This window comes from Triplophysa rosa, linkage group LG9, assembly GCF_024868665.1.
Source record: "Triplophysa rosa linkage group LG9, Trosa_1v2, whole genome shotgun sequence".
NCBI lineage: Eukaryota > Metazoa > Chordata > Actinopteri > Cypriniformes > Nemacheilidae > Triplophysa > Triplophysa rosa.
Window position 1 is genome coordinate 18723894 of NC_079898.1, and position 16175 is coordinate 18740068.

The following is a 16175-nucleotide window of genomic DNA, read 5'->3' on the forward strand; positions in this document are numbered from 1 at the left end:
AGCAAATATAAGATCTAACTGAATTAAAACATTTACTCGTTAATATCTTGTCCACTGAAATGGCTTTTGGTCAATTTCTGATCAAATTTGTGACAGTGTTAATAAAAATGTTTTAGACAATAATTGTATGAAACAAATTGCATTAATTTCTCAAGACACATTAAGACTCGAGACACATTTTGAAGACACAATTTGCTAGTTTTTATTCATTCCGAAAGAGGTTAAAATGGTCAGTTCTTGAGGGGTGGTGGATGTAGGATCGATGGTTGAAGGATGTAATGGTGATGACAGAATGATGTGCAGATGGAGGGATAGTGAATGAGAGATGATGATGTCATTCTTTTAAGTACGCAGCCCTGCTCAATCCACATCCGGGTCCCTTCGCTGCTGCTGGTGTGCAGAGATTCGGTCCCGAACACAGCGGACCAAAATTGCGGTCAAATCTGCCACTTCTCATTTAACACATACATTCGGGACGCAAAATAAATGGGAATGATGCATTCCTGGTTTAGACAGATAATGGAGGTTCGCTCTTTCACAGACTGAATGCAAAGCAAAACAAGCCACAGCCTGTTTCTCTCTCTCCACCGCCGCGCTCGGTTTATATCTATTACTTTCTCTTCGCCCTTCTCTCTCTTTCTATTTTTAACTCCTCCGCTACAGAGCTCTCTGGGACTTGTTGAGTGGGTAAGTTAATTTGCTTTTGTGCTATACATACGTGAATGATAGACGTAGCCTGTTAGCATGCATGCTAAGGGAGTAGGTCGCGGTTGCGTGATCTTAGCGGGCTGACCCGCCGCCTGTATCCGGCGCATAGCGCTCAGAGGCCCCTAAACTGGACACCTTATCTCGAGGCTTCATGATGGCCTTGTCAGCATTTAACCTACTTGTCTTACTTTATACTCCATCAATGAACGTCTCACAGACATTTAACTCATTCACGTTACACCCGCTAGAAGACTGTACTTTGTTCGCTTGTTTTGATTACAGCGAGATCAAGTCAAGTAGTAACGGGAGTGTCAATGTTAGCATGAGGCTAATCCATTAGTAGGCTCGCGACACCATGACGTAATGTGGAATACAGGCGCGTGAACATGCGGCAGGTCTGCACGCGCCTGTTTAAATGTCAAATATTAGCACCACTAACAAGGGCGAAGAACATGCATTGCACCTGTTTGAACCTGAATGTTACTTTATCAACAAGCCCAAATCTGCAGCTTCATCACATTTATATATTGGTCAGGCATATACAGGCTTATTTTATACAATACACACGCCTTGTGCTCAGTTTGATGATTGTGATTGATGGGTGGTGAATTGTGGTCAGACTGCATCTGTACTTTTCTATTTTTAGTTAGAGAGTGTGTAGACTGCATAGCAGTGTGTTAGCTGACGGCCATACATGGCAGAGAACCTTCTGTGTGTGTGTGTGTGTGTGTGTGTGTGTGTGTGTGTGTGTGTGTGTGTGTGTGTGTGTGTGTGTGTGTGTGTGTGTGTGTGTGTGTGTCTGCCTGCCTGCCTGCCTTTGTAATGTGTATGTGTATTTGAACTTGGTGGCTGTTGGCATGCCTTTGGTTTATTTCTAAAGTGGCCAGTGGTATGACAAGACTTTGGGAGTTTCAGTCGTTGTGAATTATGAAAATAGAGACCATGTGTTTGGTGTGTGAGCTTTTAGACTTGATTCTAGTAGTGAATGTATTTTTTTAGTGCCAACTGCCATCCCTCCTATTAAAGGTTTCACAGGTTCATGTAACCCAATTCTTTTATGTTATAAGCTGACATTGCCCTTGGTAAATGCTTATTGGGATTGACTACAGTTATTGTTCAGTTTTAAGGTTGATGTTTGATTAACTGTATAAAACGATCTTTGGTTGTCACCCTGAATATATTCCCAGATTGTATTGGTGTTGAACCTTTACTCTCACCATGCTTTGTTTATTTCCTAAAGTGGCCTATGGTATGGTATACAAAACTGGAAATTTTTGTAGGCAAATGCTCTGTAAATAAATAAACGTGAAGGATAATGTTGGTTCTTCTAGAAAGTAAACAATTTACATACCACACCGCTAGTGTCACTAAACAATAAAAAGTAATTGAAAAATATGGCTGAGGAGTCTTTAGTGTCTTCCGTTCGGTGTCTTGCATTGGTTAAAAACAAGCATTGGTTAACCCAGTGCTTATCCAGCCCACACTTTTACTTTTCTATATTTCTCATCATCCTTGAATATTTTCTTTCAGATTCTTAAAAGGTTAAGATGGGTGCATTTCTGGATAAGCCAAAGATGGAGAAGCACAACGCTCATGGCGAGGGAAACCACCTGCGCTACGGCCTAAGCAGCATGCAGGGTTGGCGCGTAGAGATGGAGGATGCGCATACTTCTGTCATCGGTCTGCCCAATGGCCTCGACCCCTGGTCTTTCTTTGCTGTTTATGACGGGCACGCGGGATCTCAGGTGGCGCGGTACTGCTGCGAGCACCTCCTGGAGCACATCACCAGCAACCCTGACTTCCAGGGTGGGGGCGGAGGTGGCAGTCCAGACGCGGAGCCCAGCGTTGACTGTGTGAAAACCGGTATCCGTACAGGTTTTCTGCAGATCGACGATCACATGCGGCAGATCTCGGAGAAGAAGCATGGTGGAGCCGACCGCAGCGGCTCGACGGCCGTCGGTGTGATCATATCGCCCCGCCACATCTACTTCATCAACTGCGGAGACTCGCGGGGGATGCTGAGCCGCGGAGGAGTTGTGCACTTCTTCACACAGGACCATAAACCCAGCAATCCACTGGAGAAAGAGAGAATTCAGAATGCTGGAGGGTCTGTGATGATCCAGCGTGTGAACGGGTCTCTGGCGGTGTCCAGGGCTCTGGGGGACTTTGACTATAAGTGCGTGCATGGGAAGGGTCCCACGGAGCAGCTGGTGTCTCCGGAGCCGGAGGTGTATGCTATAGAGCGATCGGAGGAGGAGGACGAGTTTATTGTACTGGCTTGTGATGGGATCTGGGATGTGATGGCTAATGAGGAGCTTTGTGATTTTGTTCGTTCCCGGCTTGAGGTGACTGATGATCTGGAGAGGATCTGCAATGAAATTGTAGATACCTGTTTGTATAAGGTGGGTGTAAACAAACACTCTCACCTGAAATAACCAATGTATGTTTCTGTAACGTGTTGATAATTGTGCAACTTTATAAATATTACAGTCATCACTAATTTGCAAGACCCTCAAATGTGTTCTATGAAAAAAAATCTATGCTCAGCCGTGTTTCCCACAGGATTTCGACAGACTTGTGGCGCTGGTGACTTCACAAACTAATTAGCATATTTGTGACATCATCACGTCACGTTTGCGTCGTGTTAGCACTTGATATCTGTTTATCTTCTACTTTCTGATCTGTCACATTGTACTATATTGTACAACTGAAACCCACCAACAGTCACTTTAACTGCTGCTAAAATCCTGATTTATAAATGCAACATCATCAGACAACATCACAATACAGTACATCTACATATGGTGTTTGCCCTTTCTCGACAGTGTGTTGCTGTATTAGTGAAAGTGAAAGTGGAAAGTGACCTATTAGTCAGATATGGTGACCCATACCCGAAATGTGACCTCTGCATTTAATCCATCCAGAGAGTAGTGAACACACGCACAGCAAGTGGTGAACACACATACACCCGGAGCAGTGGGCAGCTATCACTGCAGCGCCCGGGGAGCAAGTGGGGGTAAGGTGCCTTGCTCAAGGGCACCTTACCCGCCGGCCCTGGGAATCGAACCGGCAACCTTCTGTTCACGTGTCCGACTCTCTAACCATTAGGCCACGACTGCATTAACTACACACGCGGAAGAGATGCCGAGGGCTCGCACACACAGGGGCTGTGTCTCGTTTCGTAAGGCTGCATCCTTGTGTCCTCCAGAGGTATCATCCTCTAAAGGATGCAGTATACGGAGGATTCTCAACTTAGAATTAAATGAGACGTCCTTAGTAGGACATACTATGACAACACGTTGCACTCGCACACCTGTCAAATTAATTAAAATGATTTCTACATGATTTAAAAGGTAAAAAGTAGGTTACTTTCTACCTTAAACAATGCCAAAAGAGTTAAACAAATATACAATTTTTGCCTTACTGTTTCAAAACGTTAAAAAAAAAAACTAAACACTTGTAAACCTATTTACTGCCTGCTAAGATTAAAAAAACTGTTCACATTTAAACACCGCATATTTGATTGAATGTCCAGCTGTTGTCATTTATTCAAATAACAGACGTTGGCCGACTCAAAGAATTGTGGGTTATCTCTAGCAACGAAGGATACAGCTCATGTATCCTCCGAATTCCTGTCAAAGAAGGTCGCGTTTGAAGGGTGCCTCCGGAGAGTACCTGATTTTATGAAACTAGACAGCCTCGATGACGTAGCAGCCTTCGAATGAGACCTCTGGATGATGCAGCCTTAAGAAATGAGACAGCCATGGAGCTCATCGGAAGAGGGTGCATGTGAATACGGAAGAAGAGGACGCGCACACGGCCACGCGCCACTCACACCAAACAAGTCAGGAAAGACAGAAGATGCGGAAGCGCTGTTTGTCCACTAGTTAATTGATCACAGATACAGTCATTATCATGGATGGATAAAAAATTACAAAATGTGATGCCAAATATACTTGGGCGGCCATTAATATACCTGGGCAGACCGCCCAAGCAAATGCATTGTATGGGAAATGCTGCTCAGTGCTTCTACTGTTCAGTATTTTAACTCCTTCTTTCATCTGTGATTGGACAGGGAAGCCGTGACAACATGAGTGTAGTGTTGGTGTGTTTCGTCAATGCACCAAAGGTTTCTCCTGAGGCTGTCAAAAGAGAGGCGGAGCTCGATAAGTACCTGGAGAGTCGAGTAGAAGGTAGACGCAAACTGCTTGTTATTAAACTTAAAGGGATATTTCTGAGGCAAAACAAAATTTCCCCATGTTTTACTTGCCCTCAAATATGACTTTCTTCTTGAAGAATAATGTAGTCTGAGTTATAATCAGTGTTGGGTAATTTACTCTGAAAAAGTAATTAATTACTAGTTACTAATTACATATTCAATAGTGTAATTAGATTACTGTACAATTGACGCTCTTCAAAAAGTATTTAATTACTTATTACTAATTACTTTCTATATCCTACATCAACCTTGGTTAGAATTGAAGGATAGACATGAAACGGCTCTTTTAATTCATTCAAATAAATAATATAAAACTACATAAAGTCGTATTATTAACTGTCCAAAGTATTAGAAATGTGAGAATTATACATTAAAGCACGGATTTTAAAGTTAGACTTTGAATTTTGATGTCAGTTCCACTATTACACACACATATATTACACAAAGTATTTAGTTCAATTACAGCAGAAGTAACTGTAATTAAATTACAGAATAAATTAGAGTACCTTACTTTACTTGTTTAAGGGAGAAGTAATTAAATTATAGTAACTAATTACTTAGTAACTAGTTACACCCAACACTGGTTATAATACCACATATAATTTTTCTTCCAAGCTGTAGAACGGGAGTGAATTTTTTGAAGCTCCAAAAAGTGAATCCATCTATAAAAGAACTGCTCGACACGGCTCCGTGGTCTTAACAAAGGTCTTCTGAAGCGAATCGATCCATGTTTAAGAGAAATATCCATATTGACTGCGCTATTAATGTCATTGTCTAACTTCCGTTATCCCTCGACTTCACGTGAATCAGAGGCTTGTTCTTTGATCGATGACCGGTTGGAAGAAAAATTATATGTGGTATTATAACTCCGACTGCATTATTCTTCAAGAAGAAAGTCATATTCAGTCAGGATGCCCGAGTAAAACATGGGGACATTTTGTTTTGCCTCTGAAATATCCCTTTAAGCAGTGAGCTGCATTTCATCCAGCTGGATTAAAAAACAACACAATATTGATTTCTTTTAATTGTTGTGAAACAGAGATTCTGAAGAGGCAGGGGGACGAAGGCGTGCCAGACCTGGTTCACGTGATGCGCACATTAGCATCCGAGAGCATCCCCAACTTACCACCTGGAGGAGAGTTGGCCAGCAAGTGAGTTTGCACTTTCTTCCCTTATCTCTCTCTCTCCTTATGTCTCTCGAGTGATCGGCCCATATTGGCGACATTTTTATGAATAATTGGTGGATCAGTCTCACCTGTTGAGAAATGTGTTTTTTCAAAACTAACATTTTCATTTCATGTGTCATGTCTGTATAGACAACAAGGCAGCAAAATAGATTTTAGAGGGGAGCTGCTGTTTCTTTCCATATTCCCCCTCTTTCCTATAAGATGCTTATACCTGTGTTTGTGTTTGTCATAGGCGGAGTGTAATTGAAGCAGTATACAACAAACTCAACCCGTACAGGAATGAGGATACAGTGAGTACATCACACTGACCCTGTGTGTGTGAATGCTGCCATGTTTTGTTTTGATTTCTGTCACAGTGCATGACTGCATTTGTCATCTTGAGCATTCGCGTCATTTCTTTGTGCATGTTGCCATCCCGCTTCATAATATCTGCTCAGACTGTGCTTTGAAAATTCCAATAGATTAGAAAGAAAATGATGATATACATCTGCATTTATTTATCTAAAACATTTTTATAGTGTGTGAAATTTGATTTTAAATCAGCATCTTCAGGTGCTCTTCAGCACTCAGGGTTTTGGGTTTTGATGTAGCTTTTTTTTTGATATGCAAACCTCAGTCCGTTTTTCTTGTTGTCTCTCGTAATTTCAAAAGCATTTCAGGCCACATGGGCAGTCATAAAAAACTATTCGTTTCTGTTCTATCTTTTTGCTCTCCTCTTAATTCATCTATTCTCCCTATTCATGTCATCTCATTCATATTCATAAGGGGCAGTTAAGCCTGCTAAGTGTGAATTCTGGTGGGTTGGTGTGAGCATTTGTGGGCTAATGCTGTGTGATAGGTTGGTGGTGTTTTTCCTCTTTGACGCTTCACTTTTAGTTGCATCCTTGAGTACCGCTTTCAAGGAAGCTGTAGGTTTTTATTAGATTATTACAGCCAGTGTGGTACTAATTGCAAGAATAGTTAACAGAATCACTGTCAGCTATTTTAAAATAAGTCCAGAGAAGCTGTTGTGACTAGCATTGTAACAGCAGGTTAGTTTCTTGCAATGCATCAGGCATCCCAGCCATTCATTTTAAAGTGTCCCATCACTACCGGGGCAGTCAGAGACAAACTACCACACCGGGGCCATAATAAAATATATACAGGTGCTGGTCATATAATTAGAATATCATCAAAAAGTTGATTTATTTCACTAATTCCATTCAAAAAGTGAAACTTGTATATTATATTCATTCATTACACACAGACTGATATATTTCAAATGTTTATTTCTTTTAATTTTGATGATTATAACTGACAACTAATGAAAACCCCAAATTCAGTATCTCATAAAATTAGAATATTGTGAAAAGGTTCAATATTGAAGACACCTGGTGCCACACTCTAATCAGCTAATTAACTCAAAACACCTGCAAAGGCCATTAAATGGTCTCTCAGTCTAGTTCTGTAGGTTACACAATCATGGGGAAGACTGCTGACTTGACAGTTGTCCAAAAGACGACCATTGACACATTGCACAAGGAGGGCAAGACACAAAAGGTCATTGCAAAAGAGGCTGGCTGTTCACAGAGCTCTGTGTCCAAGCACATTAATAGAAAGGCGAAGGGAAGGAAAAGATGTGGTAGAAAAAAGTGTACAAGCATTAGGGATAACCGCACCCTGGAGAGGATTGTGAAACAAAACCCATTCAAAAATGTGGGGGAGATTCCAGCTGGATGTGGGGGAGACTGCAGCTGGAGTCAGTGCTTCAAGAACCACTACGCACAGACGTATGCAAGACATGGGTTTCAGCTGTCGCACTCCTTGTGTCAAGCCACTCTTGAACAACAGACAGCGTCAGAAGCGTCTCGCCTGGGCTAAAGACAAAAAGGACTGGACTGCTGCTGAGTGGTCCAAAGTTATGTTCTCTGATGAAAGTAAATTTTGCATTTCCTTTGGAAATCAGGGTCCCAGAGTCTGGAGGAAGAGAGGAGAGGCACAGAATCCACGTTGCTTGAGGTCCAGTGTAAAGGTTCCACAGTCAGTGATGGTTTGGGGTGCCATGTCATCTGCTGGTGTTGGTCCACTGTGTTTTCTGAGGTCCATGGTCAACGCAGCCGTATACCAGGAAGTTTTAGAGCACTTCCTGCTTCCTGCTGCTGACCAACTTTATGGAGATGCAGATTTCATTTTCCAACAGGACTTGGCACCTGCACACAGTGCCAAAGCTACCAGTACCTGGTTTAAGGACCATGGTATCCCTGTTCTTAATTGGCCAGCAAACTCGCCTGACCTTAACCCCATAGAAAATCTATGGGGTATTGTGAAGAGGAAGATGCGATATGCCAGACCCAACAATGCAGAAGAGCTGAAGGCCACTATCAGAGCAACCTGGGCTCTCATAACACCTGAGCAGTGCCACAGACTGATCGACTCCATGCCACGCCGCATTGCTGCAGTAATTCAGGCAAAAGGAGCCCCAACTAAGTATTGAGTGCTGTACATGCTCATACTTTTCATGTTCATACTTTTCAGTTGGCCAAGATTTCTAAAAATCCTTTCTTTGTATTGGTCTTAAGTAATATTCTAATTTTCTGAGATACTGAATTTGGGATTTTCATTAGTTGTCAGTTATAATCATCAAATTAAAAGAAATAAACATTTGAAATATATCAGTCTGTGTGTAATGAATGAATATAATATACAAGTTTCACTTTTTGAATGGAATTAGTGAAATAAATCAACTTTTTGATGATATTCTAATTATATGACCATATATTATATATATTACATATTATACATATTATATGACGTGTACATGGACTGGGTGATATTGTTAAAACAATTACCATTTGATATTTTCAGATTTTTGCATTCATCATGCATCTCGATCTATATAACTAAATTCCTTATGCTTTATATTTCACACTCAAAACCATCTTGAAGGTCAGATATATGTGACCCTGGACAACAAAACCAATCTTATGGGTCAATTTTTCGAAATTGAGATTTTTACATAAACTTTCTATAGATATAGGAGTTGTTAGTATAGGACAATATCTGGCTGAGATACAACCGTTTAAAACTCTGGAATCTGAGAGCGCAAAAAATCAAAATATTGAGAAAATTGCCTTTGAAGTTGTTAATCAGGGGCACTGTGGCAGACCATCCACTCACAAAAATAAAGTTTTTATATATTTAAGGTAGGAAATTTACAAAATATCTTCATGGAACATGATCTTTACTTAATAGCCTAATGATTTTTGGCATAAAAGAAAAATCAATAATTTTGACCCACACAATGTATTTTTGTCTTTTACTAAAAATGTTCCCGTGCTACTTAAGACTGGTTTTGTGATCCAGGGTCACATATTGTCTAGGTTTAAACGTTTAGACAGCAGAGCATCTTTTTTTTTTGTCCTTTTTTGCAAACATGTTGCTTTTTGTGTGCTTGTCTGTAGTGTGTGCACTTCCAGTATCGTCAATATTTCTATGCATTCATTCCCGCATTCATGTTTCCTTATAAAATCTGACCATTCAGTTAATTTATTGATGTTTCATGAAAGTGCAGCTTTTTGCGAAAGCTCCTCAAATAGCTTTTCTACACACCAAATGCTGTAATTTCTCTCAATTTGGATATTTTCTTGAGCCCAAGGTAGGGCTGGGCGGAATGACGGAATATTCCGTTACTGCGTAATGAATTGTCAACCGTAAGAGATTTTTCTTCTCTCACCCGCAGTGCAGGTGCAGTGATCTGCGCGTGCATAGAATAAAGCTCATTCTCAGGTATTTCAGAAGACAGGTCGCTTCGTAAAGCTGTTAATAGTTTTAATAAAGTTTAACTTTAGGCGAGCCAAGGCGAAACTTGCGTTGCGATGATGCTCGCCACGTGAGCGCTGCCACTGGGAGACGCGTGTGGAGCTATGGTGTGGAGTCACCAGACAGACACTCGCAGTGCGAAGACAAGCACGAGAATAAACAAACCTAAAGACAGAGAGTCGCAACACACTAAAAGTGCTCATCTGATAAAGAGTGAAGCGCGATAAAGACCTACAGTACAGACCCCATGAACACCAGTTTATAAAACCAGTCGTATACTGTGCTCTCATTGTTTGTGCATATATTCAAACTTCATTGTCATGCTTGTTGGCTATCTTCCTACTGTATACATGTGATATAGCTAGAAGATAAATATAAATTAATAATAAATCTCATTATCAGAACTTAATTTGATATCTTTATTACATTTTCATAACTTTCCTACATTTTAACTATATGGTGAGCATTTAAATGAACTGTAATATATAAATAAAGGAAATCAATCTAATACCTAATTTTTCTAAAATATAGAATTAAAATAGTAGATTGTTACCATGAAATATATTGTTACCGTGAAAAAATAAAACTATTCATTCCGTGAAATAGATTTTTGGTCATTCCGCCCACCCCTAGCCCAAGGTGATCTCAATCCTTCCAGCAAGTTTCCATTGCCATTTCCTAAAATAATTTATTTCTTCGCTTTCCTCACATATCTCATTTATTCATTTTATCTATGTTTAATGATGTGTAACACACACCTCATTTCCTGAGTGGTTGGAAATGAGGAGCTTGGTGGCATCTCACAAGCTGCTCTCCTCCTCTCTCCATTCAAGGACTCTGCATCCACGGATGACATGTGGTAGCCCCGCCCCTTTAAACACTGCACAGAGTTTACAACCCTCCAGAACCCCCGCACAAGAACCCCACCACAGGACCCGGCACCACAACCCCGCACAAGAACCCTCATACAGACAACTACTACAGGATCTGCACAAGAACCCTACCACAGCCCAGCTCGGCTGCTCTGGACTGCTCGGAGGAAGAGGAGGAAGGGGCTGATGTCTCTTCTCCCTTGTTCACATAACCTTCCCTCTCAGAGCAAGGCAATGGTACCTTCTGGAAATGTCCGCATACTCTTATGCCCCGAATCACAGCCTTCCCACAACCTTTTATCCTTAACCCTCTTAAATTTTTGTTGGTGTAATTATTAATTTGATTCACATTTCCTTGTGTGTTTGTATATTTCAGCTTTTATTTTCTGTGAAGTGCAATTGTCTTGTACAAAAAAAAGCCTGTATCAAATGCAGCTTGAGTTTTAAGGTTATAAAAAGAAAAATAATGGCACATCTTTACGCCCCGCCTGCTTTTCTGTTTTCTTTCCAACCTGCAAAACCCATCACAGCATCTGCCTCCCCAATTTCCCTAATGTCTTTTTTTTTAAACAAAAACTTTTTGTATTGTTATTTTATAAGTGAAACGGGTAAATGATATGGGCTCACAGCACAGTACAGTAAGCTTTTTTGTAAATCTACGGCACAGATGACAGTAATTATGTTCTCTTTAGTACTACTGTTTTTCTCTTTCTAGTGGGGTCTTTTTTCCCCTCTTCCTCGGAGGAAACCGCTTTAAGTCCTGCTTAAAATAAGCTGAACTTGCGTGCGTGCGTGTGAATGAAAGTAGAAGCGTGAGTGAGAAATAAGCGATTTGTGTGCATGTTCAAACCTCCCCAACTGTAGCTTGTTTTATGCGTAAATGTCTGTTACCTGATTTGCCGAACCTTGACTTTCCCCGCCTCCTTTCTTTCATCATCAACACTAGGACTCTCTTCATTCAGTGTTCTGCAGCTTTTGATTTTTGAGACAGCTAATAGGAACATACTAGACCAGCATGTGTGCTTGCTGGGAAAAGGAATTGTTAGGAAGCACTCAAAATTGAGATGCCCTGTTAAGTGTGTGTGTGCGTGCGTGCGTGCGTGCGTGCGTGTGCGTGCGCGTGTGTGTGTGGATTGTGCAAATTGTGTGAATGGATGTGTGTGAGATTGCATGTTTTATTGTGCTTAAAACGATGTGGGACATTCTAACACGCTTCTTGACACGCGTATAAGGCTTTAGCTGTAGCACTCGCTCATCCATCTGAACTGCTTAGAAGGAGAGTGTCACATGCTTTCAGATGTTTTGGCTTTTTCCTACTTCATCTATTTTATTTTAAATTGATTATATTATCTGCATCCTTCTTCTTTTTTTTTGGATGTCTTTAAAGTTTTTAATTTGAACATTTTTGTGAAAGAACAAATCCAGTGTAATAGCCTGCCTTGTAGTGTGGCGCTTGCACATGTTCCTCTGACCAATAGGGAGCGCAACAGGAGTACTGTTTGCTGCTAAGTATGTGATTGATTGATTGATTTATTCCTTTAAATGCTCTTAGGTTATTTCCTTCTGCACCTTTCCCCCCTTTCTCCAATGCTATATGTAACGTGTAGTTCTGATTTTTTTTTCTTTGAGAGGTTTAAAAGATTGTCACTTCTGTTCATATGTTCTTTGATTGTCTGAAGTGTAACATGGTCAAAAAAATGATCCTCGAGTCTGTGTCCCTACCTCCCTAAACTAAATCATATTTGTTGAATAGATTATATTGCAGTAATTCCCTTGAGTCTGATTAATAGATTTTTTCCTAATCCCATATGTTTGCATACTGAAATAAGGGTAGTCTTTCAAAAACCTCACAGGGTGATTTAATAAACTTTAAAACTAATATTGTTTTAAAATGACAATCTAACAGTGTATAGCTAATGTAAACGGAAAGAATCTCCCTGTATCCTTTATGCTTTGGCTTGTGTTATAACATGAGCTTAAAGATCATTGTGTTTGTGTGCGATGTATGTTTTCCCCAGTGGAAGTTGAGATATTTGTGAAATAGGAGGATTTGCAAAATAAATGTGATTAAAGGGACAGTTCATTTACAAAACGTTTTGATCACCCTTTTGTTGCTGTAAACCTCACAACAACAAATTTTAAACAATGTTGTCTCTTTCTCCATGCAATGAAAGTAAATGTGGACTACAATTCTGCCTAACAAGTCTTTTCTTTACACTTAAGAAAGAAGACTGAGAAGATTGTAAAGGTTAGGAACAGCATGAGGGTGAGTAAATGATTGGATTGATGATTTTACCGGATGAACTATCCCTTTAATAAAATGTTTTAGGATGGCATTAGAAGCCAGGATATATTCATGTGTTTTTGGGTTTTGCGTCTGCAATTCTGTAGTCGCTTTAGGAATGTAGACAAGAGGAACAACTATTAACAGGCTGCTGTTAGTTGGCTTAACCTTCAGTTTGGACTTTTAAACAACTTGTAAGTGAAAGTTGACATTGCGTTTAACTGTACGTGCAAATCTTTCAGATAGCTGCATTGTTTTTATATATTGCTGTTGTACAGGTTTATCCCTTCATTATGTTATAGATCCAGATTTTTTAAATCAAAACAATTGGGGCAGAAAAATTGAGTTAAGAGGTTAGGTTAATGGCATACAATGAAAACATACGCCACCAGTTATTGACTGTAGAAGTGTTTATGAATGTGTTATTACTTTGTCCTGTCACTCAAGTTGGCAAGGGCATTTTTCAAGGAATTCATATCATGCATGAAACTGCTTTTTATTGTGTGTAAGCATTTTGGTTGACTTTTTTTTGCCATCACCGAAGACGCTCGTATTTTAGTTTTACTCTTAAATCCCATTTCTGTGTTCGCTAGTTTCATAGTGTTAGCTTGGTAGAAGATTTCTTTGGTGTATCTGGACCTGCCTTCTTAAACCGAGTGATTAATGCAGCCTTAACGCATCCTGCGAAACCCCACCCTTCAAACCCCAAAAGCTGTCACTGTGTGCTTATAGGTTGCTGTAGGCTTTATATGACAGAGCCTCCTACGTACTTACCACTGTTTTGTGCAAAAGAATTTTGCATTTTATCCAGTGGACACATTCTCATGGACACACGTATGGTATTTCACTCTGACACCTCCGACCCAAGGGATTTGCGTTTTGCCCACCTCTGACACAAGCAGGATTTTCGTTTTGCCCATTTCAGTCATCTGCTGTCCTCATAAGCTAAGCTATTTTTGTTAAATAATTGATATGTATATTTGTATTCATTTATAAATATGTACACAAAATGAAGTGAGTAATCAAGGATAATCTGTTTTCCCTGTAACCCACTGTGACCCTCTGGTCATCTAACTGTTCCACTGTCTGTTTTTGTTGTTTTAATCTTTTCAGACTGGAATAAACCTATTTTATTTGAAAATAGTGTTTTTGTGTTTGTTTGTTTTGTTTCGATTTGACTATTGACTAGTAAATTTAGCCAAAAACAGGCCCAGGGCTGTTGTGTAATGTAGGTTAGTTTTCTATTTAGAAAAAAATTCTCTAAGCTTCTGAAGTGGATTGCGTTTTCATTTGCCAATTTTTTTGTAGTACCATATTTCATCTTTGTATTTATGGACCTAATACTGTTTTTAGTGGAAAATAGTATCATCCTGTGTGTGTTTCCACTATGGATTTTTTTCAAGTCATAATTTTAAGCATTTTTTAGTTTGAGAGTTTAAACGGAAATCTTGTTGCTCTTTTATTTGGCAGAAAAGATGCAGGTTCAGGAAAAGACAAAAGTACATTCATAATTTACTGCAAATAAACAGATGTGACTAAGTAGTTTTAATAAAAGAACTCGGGGACATCATGAAAGTTTGCTTGCAGTATTCCTGTAGCACGGAGAGAACTGGGGCAGTGATTTTAAGTTTATAACCTGTGCTGTGTTCTTGAGAAGTTAAACCTTTTAACAATCAAAGTTATACATTTTTGAACTGAATGGCTTGTCTTTAATGACTTTCTTTCATGTGTTAACAAGACTTATGTTTTAATATTTTTTATATTAAATTAAATTAAAAACAGGAGTCATGTAGTGGTGAGACTTCTTGTCTGCAAAAAACTGGGGTCTGTAGCTGACATTCTTTCAATCTGTTGACAACACTGAGAGAACACACAAACTATTCTTGTACTTTCCACAGTGTGTTTCAATGTCTTTTTTTTGCTCATTTAATAGTTTATTTTGTTAAATTGCCAGGTGGGGGCAGTGTTTCTTGGATTGAATGAACACAGTAAAAAAATCATTCTGTTTAGAACGGAGTAGACTTGTTAACATTTACAAAACATGTTTTTATTTAGTGTCAAGTATAAATTCAAAAAATTCTAAAAGACCATTGATGTAGACATCAAGAGTGAAAAATTAGAATTAAATAAATCGGAACCTGTACTAAAAACTTCAAGCTATTTAAGGTGGCTTTATTGTTTTTCTGTTTTTATTTTTTGCAGCTGCACAGACTAGCACAAAACATTTCAGCCAGCCAATAGCAGACAGATGGTATTGAGTGTACTATTACACTCATCTGTGCATTTCTCATATTATCTTTTCTCTTCGGTTATTCTCTTTTCAATTGCATGCAGTTGTGACTCTCACTGTTATTCTCAGTCATTGTAAAGCACTGCTGTCTGGAACAGTGTTGGTAAATGAGCGATTTTTCATTTATTGTTTTGAGCTTCCAGCAGTTTATTAACCCAACTGTGTTCCTCTATAGACATTTTTTGGGGTGACTGACCAAAAGATGCACGAGAGAGAACTTGTATATTTCTCTCTCAACCAATGTCCATGTGCTGCGATTGCTAAGTTTGTATTGCAACCCTTGGCATGCATCATTTTGCTCTTTTTAAAATGTTCTGAACTTCTTTTTGTCTACAGACACTTGTTTTGTTCTTTTCCTCCAGGATCCAGACATCCTTTTCTTCAGAGGTTTCAGCTAGATACTGCACAAGCCCCCTTCTCCTTTCCTCCTACTATCCTATTACTACTGTTCCCATGTGTTTTGACTTTGGATGCCTTTAGATTTGTTTTTTAGTATTTATATTAATGATAGGAGCTTTCTAAAATGAGCATCCTGTTAGTTAGCACATGCACATTTAGTTTTTAATGTAGTTTATAATATAAGCTTGCTTTAATCTCAATCACATCATGATAATATTCCATTTCTAAATATTAGACCCAGTATATCGACTCATTGTGAGTGGATATTTACGTTAGCATGAATCCATACTTTTCTCACTGAATGCTGTATATCTCTCGGCATGTACATTTTAAATAATTGTTCACAACCAGGAAATACTGAGTCCTCATGTAAAGCAAATTTGTTCAAACTTTCCTTATATTCTTTTTCTATATGAAG

At 39.4% G+C, this 16175-nt stretch overlaps 1 protein-coding gene across 1 annotated transcript; it reads left to right on the top strand.

Annotated features, from left to right (window-relative positions):
• Positions 1-352: 352 nt before the first annotated feature.
• Positions 353-14212, top strand: ppm1aa (protein phosphatase, Mg2+/Mn2+ dependent, 1Aa). Its single transcript, XM_057341865.1, has 6 exons — positions 353-687; positions 2239-3110; positions 4784-4901; positions 5967-6078; positions 6347-6404; positions 10746-14212. Exons 2-6 carry the CDS (start codon positions 2256-2258, stop codon positions 10773-10775), a joined length of 1173 nt encoding a protein of 390 aa, XP_057197848.1. The 5' UTR covers positions 353-687; positions 2239-2255; the 3' UTR covers positions 10776-14212.
• Positions 14213-16175: the final 1963 nt, after the last annotated feature.

What these genes read in the sequence shown, in the direction of transcription:
- ppm1aa (XM_057341865.1), top strand. Translation starts at nt 2,256, where the DNA reads ATGGGTGCATTTCTGGATAAGCCAAAGATGGAGAAGCACAACGCTCAT. An exon ending in CCTGGAGAGTCGAGTAGAAG is followed by an intron (nt 4,902 to 5,966) that starts GTAGACGCAAAC and finishes GTTGTGAAACAG; the next exon opens with AGATTCTGAAGAGGCAGGGG. An exon ending in GGAGGAGAGTTGGCCAGCAA is followed by an intron (nt 6,079 to 6,346) that starts GTGAGTTTGCAC and finishes TGTTTGTCATAG; the next exon opens with GCGGAGTGTAATTGAAGCAG.